Genomic DNA, 11804 nt, shown 5'->3' with positions numbered 1-11804 from the left:
GTGCACAATGATTTCCATACACGATTGTAATCATCACGACCGAAAACTTTGCCCGCAGAAAAAAAAATTATGACGAAACTAGTATTTTAGATATTTAAGAAAATACCTAACAAAAAATACATGATCATAGTCGTGTTGGCACATTTCCAACACTCTCAAAATATTTTTTAATTTTCTAATTCATGAAAGAGCCTAATCGAGCGAGCTAGCTATTTTAGGTTCAGTCTCTCAACTTCTATCCAACTCTTGATCAGACCAAGATTCACGGACACAGTAAACAGTAATTTAAAGTTTCCTGTCTTCCCCCCCCCCCCCCCCCTCTCCACTGCCTCTTGTGTCTCCGAACGCTTATATTTATTTGTTATTTTCTAGTTTGTGGACACCGTATATGAGTATTCAGACGACTAGGATTCTATGTTCAGACATGTGGTACGAGAGAAAATCCAGTCGTTTTGTATTATATTTGACCGTAAGTTAGGAGGACACATGCGCTCTTTTTATTTATTTTCAAATAGACGAATGCGAAAAGTCTAAGCGCCTTATCAGCTGATTTACCTAACACCATCCAATTCAACAACACTCTTCCCGAAATCCATTATTAATACTATTTTGTAAGGTGTACCGTTAGTTCTAAGTTTAGAATTTCAGTCAGAATAATGGATTCTATAACTCGAGATAGCACAGCCCCTCGGGATCAGTTATTAGCAGAGCTTCATCGCTGTGCAGGTCTAGGCGAGACCGCTCATGTTTCTCGAATGGTGCAAGGGATGAAGTCCGGGTTGGATGGTCGCAATGAGCAGGGATGGACAGGTCTCATGCTGGCTGCTAGAAATGGACACGCTGATGTGGTCAAGCTACTGCTACAAAATGGGTAAGCATGCATACCTTGTATTAAAGGCATATCGAATACATTAACTGATATTAGTATTCAACAAACAAAGCAACAACAAAAATGATAATATTAAATTGATAATGATATGATTGATGCATGATGATAATCGATGTAGGCCCTAGAATCTATACGAATACTGAAATAGTAAATTTTGAATAGGTCTAGGTCTAGTCTCTAGATCTAGACCTATATAATATTAATAATAATGATAGATGATGAAAATCCTATTAATAATAATGATAGTTGATGAAAATAATCATGATTTAGATAATTATGATGATAATGATAATTAGATTCTAGGACTAGACCCAATCAACATTTTCTTCATCATTAGTGTTTTAGATCTTTGTGACAGGATATTAAAGGGTTCATAGCCCACATGCATGAAATAAATGTACTTTTCTTTTTTCTTTCGCTATAATTATACAGGTGCGATCCATTCTTACCCAATAAATCAGGCCAGAATTCTTTGGATATAGCTGAGTTCTGGGACCATACAGAGGTCATCAGTCTTCTGAAAAATGACCCCCAAATCAAGAAAGTGGCCGACAAGGAACTGATCAACTTCTTCGGTCTCAACCCTCTTGATCGCCAGAGTCACCAAAGAACCAACAAACAGTGGTTAGAAGATGCGATGCAAGCCCCTACAACTACCTTCGTCCTTTACAGAGACTTGAATCCATACATCATCCCTTCTGAAGACAGCAATGGAACATTCCAATATAACCTTGCTGCCTTCTCCTATGCAGAAATCTCATTTGCCTTGAAGGAGGAAGCTTCCATTATATTTCTAGGGGTAGGGTCACTCCACATTTCAATGAAAAAAAAAGGAAATGCCCAAGAGAAGAGTTCTGAAGAGGGCGCTTGGTTTGCTTTAGACGTTGCCAGTATTCCTTCAGAAGATCTACAGAAAATCAAGCCCGAGGCAGAGTTATTGCCCAAGAGGAATCGCATGGCTATCATGTTACTGAGGGCAGAAGATGCTGGAATCATTGCTCTGGGCAAGTCCGTGCTGGCCTGGCATGACAGGTATAAGTTCTGCCCAACCTGCGGTGCACCTACTACCATAGCAGAGGCAGGATATAAACTTGTCTGCACAAAAGAAGGTGATAAGCTCTTTTCATACCAGCGACTTCTTTAATACTGGCATTACAATTCATTTTCCATTTAGTGATAATGGTACAGTTAAACCTGTCTACAGCGACCGCCCAAGGAAACAAAAAGTGTGCTTGTTGTACACAGGTGGTCTTTGTAGACAGGTGGTCACCAAAGCAGGTTTGACTGCATCAGGTGAACTGTAAGCATAAAAGAAAATTGAATTTAACACTGGTAAAAAAAAAGTGCCTAACAAGGCTACCAGGATAAGGACTAGTGATACAAGTATAATGATAATAAATATGTGTCTAAAGTAGACCATCTAATTGAGATTCCATGTATGTATGCGATACCTAAACACCCCGGCCCCCCCCCCCCCCACTAAGTGTTATTTAGGGTACGCATATGCGTGTTCCAAGCGACCCCCCCCCCCTTTCAGCAAAAGTCCGGTGTGTAAAGTCAATACGGGTTGACCTTTTTCTTTTGTTATACAAGCCTTTTACAGCACCCCCCCCCCCCCCTTTTCAGCAAAAGTCCAGTGTGTAAAGTCAATACGGGTCGACCTTTTTCTTTTGTTATGAAAGGATATTTTGGTAGCATGGGGTCCGTCCGTTCTCGGAGTGGGGGGGCCGGGCTAAACACCTGACTATCTAAACAAGTTTGATTGGAATAAACAATAATTTGATTAGTAGATGAAAATTAGTGATTGAAATAATTTCATGTGCATACATATATATCTAAAGATAAAATTGACAAGAGTAATGGAACCACAGTCTTTGAAGATATTTATCACCCAAGTTATTCCTCAATAATCATGCTACAAGTACAATCTTGTACCTATTGTTTAATTCCCTCAAGTTCTCATGAAATGTTCATACTGTTGCATTCTTTTTATTGGTTATTTTATTGGTTTTTATCTTCTCAGGCTGTAGAAGTCTTCAAGGTGTTCATAACACCTGCTACCCCCGCCTAGACCCTGTGGTAATCATGCTTGTAGTCTCAGAGGATGGTAAGAGTGCTTTATTAGGAAGGAAGAAAGGCTTTCCAGGAAAGATGTACTCTTGCTTGGCAGGCTTCATGGAACCAGGTAGGTTCATCACCATTAAGCCTCCTTCACACATTAAAGCCATCGCTTAACAATATTAAATCTGAGATGCATACCGGTAGCCCTACATTGTATCAGTGTCTGGAAATGGTGTAATATTGAAACCCTACCAAATGATCATGAAGTGTCTCAAAAAAGTAAAAAAATCTTTGAGTGACTGGTTTTACCATACTCATTTCCCCCAATATACTGTAGTGTTAAAAAAAAATGTTGGGAAAACAGTTTTTGAAATTTCGAATTCCAATCATAAATATCTTGATAATCAGACAGGCGATCGGCTTGTAGACGTCATGGAATTCCAGACTGACCTAAAGGTTCATAATTATGATTGCAGCATGAGCTCAATCCAGGATTTTGTTTAGAATCTGAGACAAAGATACCCAATCCCTTCAATAATAGCAGTTGTGTGATGTGATCAAAGGGTGCTCTGACATAATATACTGAAGCGACAATTTCCATGGGCAATATCATGTGAAAGGTATAGGGATAGGAGTAGGTTTGCAATTAGGTTTTAGGCTAGGGTTAGGCCTAGCCTTAGTTTTAAGTATAGTGTTTAGTCCAGTGTTGAATTTGGTCAGTGTAGGATGTTGATTGCGAAGATTCTAATGTTAAAGATAAACTTTAGTACTGGTAATGCGATTGCATTGTGAAAGAAAAGGTGTGGAAAGGATCAGAAACAGTTGATCATGTAGCATGTAAGTATTGGTGTGCACTGCAAGGTTCTGGAGTCATCAAAATCATAATAAATTTGACCGAGTCTTGGTAAAGTAACAAGCACATACACAGAAAGCTATATATGGGACAACACACATGGTGTCGGGGCTGGTACTACCTTGATTCCTTGTCTTTCTATGCTCATTACTCAGCCAGTATACATTTTCTTCCAAAATTGTTTGGCACATGTCATTTATTTGTAATCTTGAACATTCAGTGTAAGTTTCGTTTGATTCTGTGAGAAATAATTTTCTTTTTTTTACCAGAACTCAAGTTTATCTTTAATGTTAATCATCGTTTATGACTAGGTGAGACTATTGAGGATGCTGTGAGGCGCGAGACCAAAGAAGAGAGCGGGATCATCGTAGGCAAGGTCCAATACCACTCCTCCCAGCCATGGCCGATGCCTTCCCAGCTCATGATAGGATGTATCGCCAAGGCAACCTCCTCCAAGATCACCGTAGATGAAGACGAGCTGGTGGATGCTCGTTGGTTTACTCGACATGATGTGATTGAGATGCTCGGGTCGTCGGGTGGTTCGGGGTCTTCCGGGGGAGGTATGTTTGTACCTCCCGGGGCAGCCATAGCCCATCAATTACTTAAACACTGGGCCAAGATGTCTCCAAACCTCTGATCGATTCCTACATTCCTCTACCAAAAATAAGGTTTCTTGAAATAAGTATTTTTTTGTCCATCTGTGTACCCCACTAGCTCGTTGTTATACTCAAGAATCATTTGATCTTTTAAATACAGTCATAGAAATGAGTGCATAGAACCTTTCGATTCGGTGCTAGTATGCTTTATCGAGTAGTACAGGCATACTGAAGCTTTTCATCTTGCACTCATAAAGATTGATTTGATTTTCTGTTCATTCTTCCATTTTCCTCTAATAAGTGTAAGATGAAACAGTTCAGACCGTCTGTATTTAAAGCCATTCCTCTATGTTTAAATATAATCCTTTTATGTCATGCTCAATGGATACAAAATTACCAATGATAGGTTATATCAAATTCTTTCTCAGTACTTATATTACTACTACAATCATTATAGAACTTCCGAACCACTCTGAATTTACCAGAATTACTTGCAGTTTGATGTGTTATGAACTGTTGAGACTTGGGGCTTATTAGGTCAAAGGTCACCAGTGTCAATTTATACATGTAAGTATAGTATTTTATTCACAAGATCTGTAGATGCTAAATTTGTTTGGCAATGATACAGTACAATATTTATAGATGGAACCTTCTTGATAGTATGTTGTATTTTCTAGATATCTGTGAGCCCCATCCTTCTTTTATCATTTGCTATTGTCTCATTTTAATGTCATGTGCTACATCAAGAATTTAATTTTAAAATATCAAAACCCATCATCGGATCACTACTTTTTGTAATTGTTGTAAGTGAGATATTAGTAAGAGAGCTATATCCTCAGCCTTTTTACCTAGCTGTGTTGACTTACGTTAATGTACACATTAGTACTAAGTACTACATGTACAAGCTCAACAAACTTCAAAAGATGATCAAATAATAATGTACAATTTGAGAAAGAAAAGGTTACAAATATTGGAGAAAACATTATGCAAGAAAAACAGAATTTGCTGCATGCATTTCAAAACAAAACAGTGCCCTCACTGCGTTGGGGTAAGCCGTGATTTGTTCAATTATTTATCATGTGTGTATAAAACGTATTGTAATGCCAGTGATATTAATTAATTCTGATTGATAATATTTTCATTCTAAACAATTTTTCCAGATATGCGTTTCTGGAAAAATTGTTTAGAATGAAAATACATGTCTCCTTTCACTTTGTAGTAAAATGAAATGCCTATTTGTATTCAGGGATTATCATTTGATCAAATGTAATTATCAAGTGCAATCAATAGTTTCAATTTTTATGATGAATTGAATTTGTCATATATGTAATTCTTTGAATTGTTATGTATATGAATATAGTTTTTATATTATACATATTCAAAGATCTCAATAAATCATGAAATTGAACTTGCTATAGCATGCCTGTCATCTGAGTCCTTCATGATTTTCGATTATTTTTTTTTAGGCTTTCATAAGTTATCTGCTTTGCTTTTACTATCATTTTATAATTTATATGTTTTTACCATAATTTCAAAAGTAAAATCTTTACTAATCCGAGTAGGTACTTGGAATCATACATTCCAAGTACTCATTAATAACAATGGCCAACATGTAAACATACACATAAATCAGCAGACAATTACCCATGTAGCAGGGAGACAGGTCTTAAAAAGGACAGTCCATCCTGATATTAACTTGGTTTAAATAGAAGCAGTTGAGTTGCCAATTTGTGTTTGATCGGGTACAACTTTTAACAAATTAAAAAACTTTCTTAATATTTAACAGATTTTCCTCAAACCTTCACTGATCAATGTCTCACTTTTTTTTCTTCTCACTTTTAATTAAACAAAGTTGCTATCAGGTTCGAATTCCCTAATCAGAATTGATCAGTTTGTACTTCATAGAAGACCAGCTGAATTCTTTCTCGTTAACGAGTTTGGTTGGAGGTCTAGGCACTAGGGGGTGTCATGCTGTACTTGGACGCTTGCTGACTATAGGGTCTGCGAAATGGTTTGATCTCCTCTTTAATATTTTAAAAACGTACTTCAAGTAGAAGATGTAAATGCGGGGGAGAGATAAGAATGAAAGAGTGTTTGAGAAAAGATGCCGATAGCCAGCCCTCCCTCGTCAAGCGACGCCCATCGAATGACACATTAGTCATTCCTCGAACTCTCCATGACACGACTTAAAAGTGCATGTTTTTGTGTGTGGTTTGGGGGCTGACAAGGAAATTAGTTGACCGAACATGAACGGGGTTCCTGAGGACAGGAATGTTAAGTTTCCCCTGTCGCATGCACACTTCTACCTTGTTTTACTCCTTCTATACGAACGGGATCCAATGAAATTGTTAGTCGTATTTGTATCTGTATGTACTCTTATTTTCTCCCAAAATGAGCTCCTGCTCGAAAGAAAGGTTTATTCATATTTCTTAGCCTAGATGGCATACGCCAGCATTGGATACAGGCGCGCATCTAGGATTTGTAAAGAGAGGGCACAATACTCCCCCCCCCCCTTTAAAAAAAGGTCTTCACGTCAAACGGGGTAACACATACCTGGGCCCCGTTTCACAAAACTTGTCATCAGAGACAAATGACAGTTTTTTGTTATACTGAAATCCTTGCTTCTGAGTGGTTATCAGTAGATATGTCACTGGTTTTTGTCATTTGTCATTGAAAAAAGGCTTTGTGAAACACCCCCTGGAGTTATATTCCACTTGTGTTTCAAGGGGACACGGGAAGGTTGACTACCTCCCCCACCCTACCCCTAAAGGCTGCCTGTGCGGGATTTGCCTCTTCATGTGGGGTTCATCTGTTTTTCTTCACTGTAGGTTTAACTTTAACTTTAAAGCTGGGATTTAAACCGAGTCTGAAGGGGTGTGATGATGAAAATGTAGTTATTGATCTTTATGATGAATCATCGCAATTCAGGGTTTACTGACACGGCTAAAAAAAACGGGTCTGTGGTTAAATGTAAAGCGGAGTTCAGCTGGTAAAGGATTTTATGAATACGTGAAAGTCTACATATCTCTAGTAGTTGAACCCTATTTGATCTTTTGATTTGGGTTCAAAAGGCAAGCATTCAAGTGAGGATATAATTCAAAACCAAATAATAATATCGGTGACAGCCTGACAGGGATTTCTAGGAGTCCGACCGTAAAACATTAGGCCTATTTATCTTGCTAGGGAAAAAATATATATTATAACGTTAAAAATCTAATTAACGAAAGACAGTTTTCTCTTAAATATAAAATAATATTGAAAAGAACCATAATCGAAAATGCAGAGGTATATATTACATGTATCATCAACATCAAATATAGACTAGTAATCTGAGCTGCGAGGAGAAAAAATTGTTTGGAAAAACCCGTGTCCAGAGTAGCTTTATAAGGTACCCTGTTGTCAAGTGAATAGCGCCATCAGTTAAATCTATGGAGAAGAACATCAATTATTGCCATTCCTCCAATATCACCCAAGACTAAGAATCGGGTAGTCTTGAAACTATTACAGATACTATGCGCCCCCTTTAGCTGCCTATCTGGATATGCTTTGCCATGATTATCAATTTTGGGTGTGATGCGATATGGAAGCGAATAAACTTTACACATTTTAGATAGCTTTGAAAGTTTTTGAGAATTGTAATATTTCGATATGGCCCCAACACTGTAAATCATTTTTCAAAAATTAGACCCCCCCCCCCCTCTTCTTGAACGCTCCTCCCTCCTTCCTTTTCCTTTCTTTTCTACTTTTTTTTTTTCTTCATTTTTTGATTTCTTTCTTTTATTACGATCAAAACAAGTAACAACGAATCATCAACCAGTAAGTGCAATTTCAGAACGCTGTTCTAATCATATCATGAGAAATCATGTTCCGATTACGTAACGCGTCATTGCCATTTTCACACCTTCCAATAGATGACGCATAAGACTATTCAAATGCCTTTTACGGAAGTAGTTGCAATCATGTTTTGACGCTTTTATAGTTACATCGGAAGAAATCATGTTCGGATTACGTAACACGTCATTGCCATTTTCACACCTTCTAATAGATGACGCATAAGACTATTCAAATGCCTTTTACGGAAGTAGTTGCAATCATGTTTTGACGCTTTTATATTTACATCGGAAGAAATCATGTTCGGAGTTACATAACGCGTCATTGACATGTTCACACATTTCAATAAGTGGGGACACATAAAACTATTCAAATTGCCTTTTACGGAAGTACAGGTAGTTGCGATCATGTTTCGACGCTTTTATAATTACATCGGAAGAAATCATGTTCGGAGTTACATAACGCGTCATTGCCATGTTCACACATTCTAATAGGTGACGCATAACTAGGATAAGATTAATCAAATTGCCTTTTTACGACAGTAGTTGCGGTCATGTTTTGTTTCATGTTATCTTTCCTTCTTTCTATCGCTCTTTCTTGATTTAATCGATCTCTTTCTTAGTTTGATTGATTGATTCGTCTATTCATTCACTCATTTATTCATTCAACTATTTTCCATCTCGCGCCCCATCCCTCTCTCTCTCTCTCTCTCTCTCTCTCCCTTCTTTCTCTCTCTCTCTCTCTCTCTCTCTTTCTCTTTCTCCCTTCTCTCTCTCTCTCTCTCTCCCTCTCTCCTGTCCCCACTCCTCTTCTCTCTCTCTCTCTCTCTCTCTCTCTCTCCCTCCTGTCCCCCTCCCCATTCTCTCTCTCTCTCTCTCTATCTCTCTCCATCTCCCTTTCTCTCTTTCTCTCTCACTCTCTCTCGGTCCTCGTTACCCCTCCCATCTGAAATAGATCAAATTTGATTTAAATTATAGATGAAGCCGCCCATGGATGGACCCCATACGTCAGCAGTAGGAAATGAACGCCCTCTCCCACCAAGCAGTGCTGATCGAGTGATAAAGCATTACAGATGGGAATACGTTTCCCCCATGGGCGATACCGGAGTTTTCGTCAGGGGCCCGGGTATCAACAAAATCTCTGACTAGCAAAATGAAAAGTAATCTTACTTTATATCATTTTTTTTTCAAATAAGTGGGGCACCCTATGTACCCCTCCCCCGTATCCCCCAGTAGAAACGTTACTGGTTTCATGCACATCATCTTTCCAGATACGCGGCGTGACATTATCAACTCCCGCTTGATTAAAATCAATGTATTTGTCTCTCTAACCACCAAATTCATCAACCAACAATTTGTTGCTATGATGATACATGTATGTAATACAAATTAGCTAATGATGTTAGATAATGGCAGTCAGTACTGAACAAGATACATGTACATTTACTCTCATATCTTAATTGAGTTCAATGTAACGGTATAAATCATTTTTCGGGTTATGTGCCATCCGTTAGACGGTCCCAAACGCACCCCTTTCCAATCTTCTCATCTCTGAGCAACAGAGGATATTTATCCTGATATTCTAGATCTAAATTTGATATTCCACGTACTAGCCCACGCTTATGTTATTTTCTGTCGGTAAAGAATTTAAAGATAAATGCCTGGCGTACACGTTGAAATAAGGGCTAGATTGATATTGATCTACTACAGATAAGGTGACAGATAGGGGTTCATGCAGGTACGAAGGGGCCTATAATAAGGAAAAGAGAGGGGTAACCCTTGTGCTTCTTGTGTATTCCATCTAGCGTAGTAAATTTATATATTTTATATATATATACAGTGCATCCTAGAATAAACGAAACCGAGAATTTTATTAAACGAATTCATTTTCACTGGCTGCCTGCCGTAGCAACAAACAAAGTTGACTAAAGACTTAAAACTCCGTTTCGATGACGATCAGCCATGCATGAAGTCTGTCGTCTTCTTTGTTTGTTGTTAGGGCAGGCAGGGATTCGTTAAATAAAATTATGGAAATGCAAGCATTACTTTCAACAAACAGAACTTTGTTATTTCTGGCTCATTTTTCCTGATTGAGGTGTCATATGAAAGGGCAGAACATGAACTTTCTAGCAATGTGATTTTCATTTTACAATTCAGATACCATTCGCCAAATGAGTTTTAGGTACCCTTTCTTCAAATTGTTGTTAATTACTCATGCATGAAATATGCATCATAATGAGTTGCATCAAATGAAACAGAAGGATCTAAGCTTTACAAATATGTGTATATATTATTAAGTATAAATGTGATTAAGTTATTATAAAAAAAAATCGATAATTCTCGGTTTCGTTTTTTTCCGGGACGCACTGTATATAATTTATATGTGTGTGTGTGTGTATAATATGTATAATATCGGGAGGGGGAATATAGCAGTTCTAGGTTTGCATGGTCATTATATTCATCCCTACATTCGACCTAAGCACGGTTCATTTTCAGGTCTGGAGACAAATATTTTGATTACATCTCTTTAGAAATATAAGCCATTTTACAGTATGATGTCTTTAAAGATTTTTTTCTGGCAATTGTCCGAGTCGCAGGCTTGCATACGTACAGGGGGTGTGGGAACTGAGCTAAATTTAAACATTTTCAAGGAAGCTCTATAACTGTTTGCTGAATGCTAGCCAAAGCTAGCAACCTCCGCTCATTTGAATTGAATTACCGGTATGAGTGGTCAATATGACTCTCGAATTTTCATCTCATCTTCCCGGTAATAAGAAGATGGGGAATGATATAGATTTATTTTGTCTGCTAGGATAATTGGGATAAAATTAATGGAGATTTGGGCGGATATATATTTATATATGGTCTGACACACTGAGTTGGAGGGTTAGAGATATATAGATAGATAGATAAATAAATAAATACAAAATTGCAGTAAGCTTGATAGATACGTACATATTGAGCTGCATTAATTGATAGACAGACAGACATGTAGATAGAAAGATAGATAGAATAAATTGTAGTTAGTCCGATAGATAGATAGATAGATGGATATATTGATAGACAGATAGACAGTTATATAGAAAGGTATATAGATAAATGTATTAAATTTTAATTAGATAGGTAAATAGATAGACAGATACATAGATATATGAATGAATAAATAGATAGATAGATAAATAACTTAACATATATATTAAATAAATAAATAGATATAGATAAAAACATGATCTCAAAACAATGACAACAAAATAAACCAATTTTCAGACCCCTTTATATATTATCCTACATGTATATCATGTATGTCTTACGTTATATATGACATGGTTCGGTTCGCACATTCTAAAAAGTTGATGGGTAAGACAACTAAAATTAGCTTGGGTTGATTTTTCGAAAACCTTTGTGATCATTTTATAAAAACAATAAGCACATAGATAAATATCGTGGGGCTTTTTTAATCTAAAAAGGCAATTTAGGCAATCGGAAATTGAAGAAAAAGGGAGGGGGAGGGGAGGGGGCTTTGTTCATGCAATATCGGGACACGTGCCACTATTCGCGTACGCCACTTATTCTGC

At 37.4% G+C, this 11804-nt stretch overlaps 1 protein-coding gene across 1 annotated transcript; it reads left to right on the top strand.

Annotated features, from left to right (window-relative positions):
• The first annotated feature begins 457 nt into the window (after nucleotides 1-457).
• On the top strand, nucleotides 458-5814 carry LOC115920738 (peroxisomal NADH pyrophosphatase NUDT12-like). Its single transcript, XM_030977270.1, has 4 exons — nucleotides 458-871; nucleotides 1322-1998; nucleotides 2913-3074; nucleotides 4115-5814. Exons 1-4 carry the CDS (start codon nucleotides 657-659, stop codon nucleotides 4438-4440), a joined length of 1380 nt encoding a protein of 459 aa, XP_030833130.1. The 5' UTR covers nucleotides 458-656; the 3' UTR covers nucleotides 4441-5814.
• Nucleotides 5815-11804: the final 5990 nt, after the last annotated feature.

Source organism: Strongylocentrotus purpuratus, unplaced genomic scaffold, assembly GCF_000002235.5.
Source record: "Strongylocentrotus purpuratus isolate Spur 01 unplaced genomic scaffold, Spur_5.0 spur5_scaffold_9, whole genome shotgun sequence".
NCBI classification, from domain to species: domain Eukaryota; kingdom Metazoa; phylum Echinodermata; class Echinoidea; order Camarodonta; family Strongylocentrotidae; genus Strongylocentrotus; species Strongylocentrotus purpuratus.
Note: the sequence above shows the minus strand (reverse complement) of the source record. Positions and strands in the feature narration are given on the sequence as shown.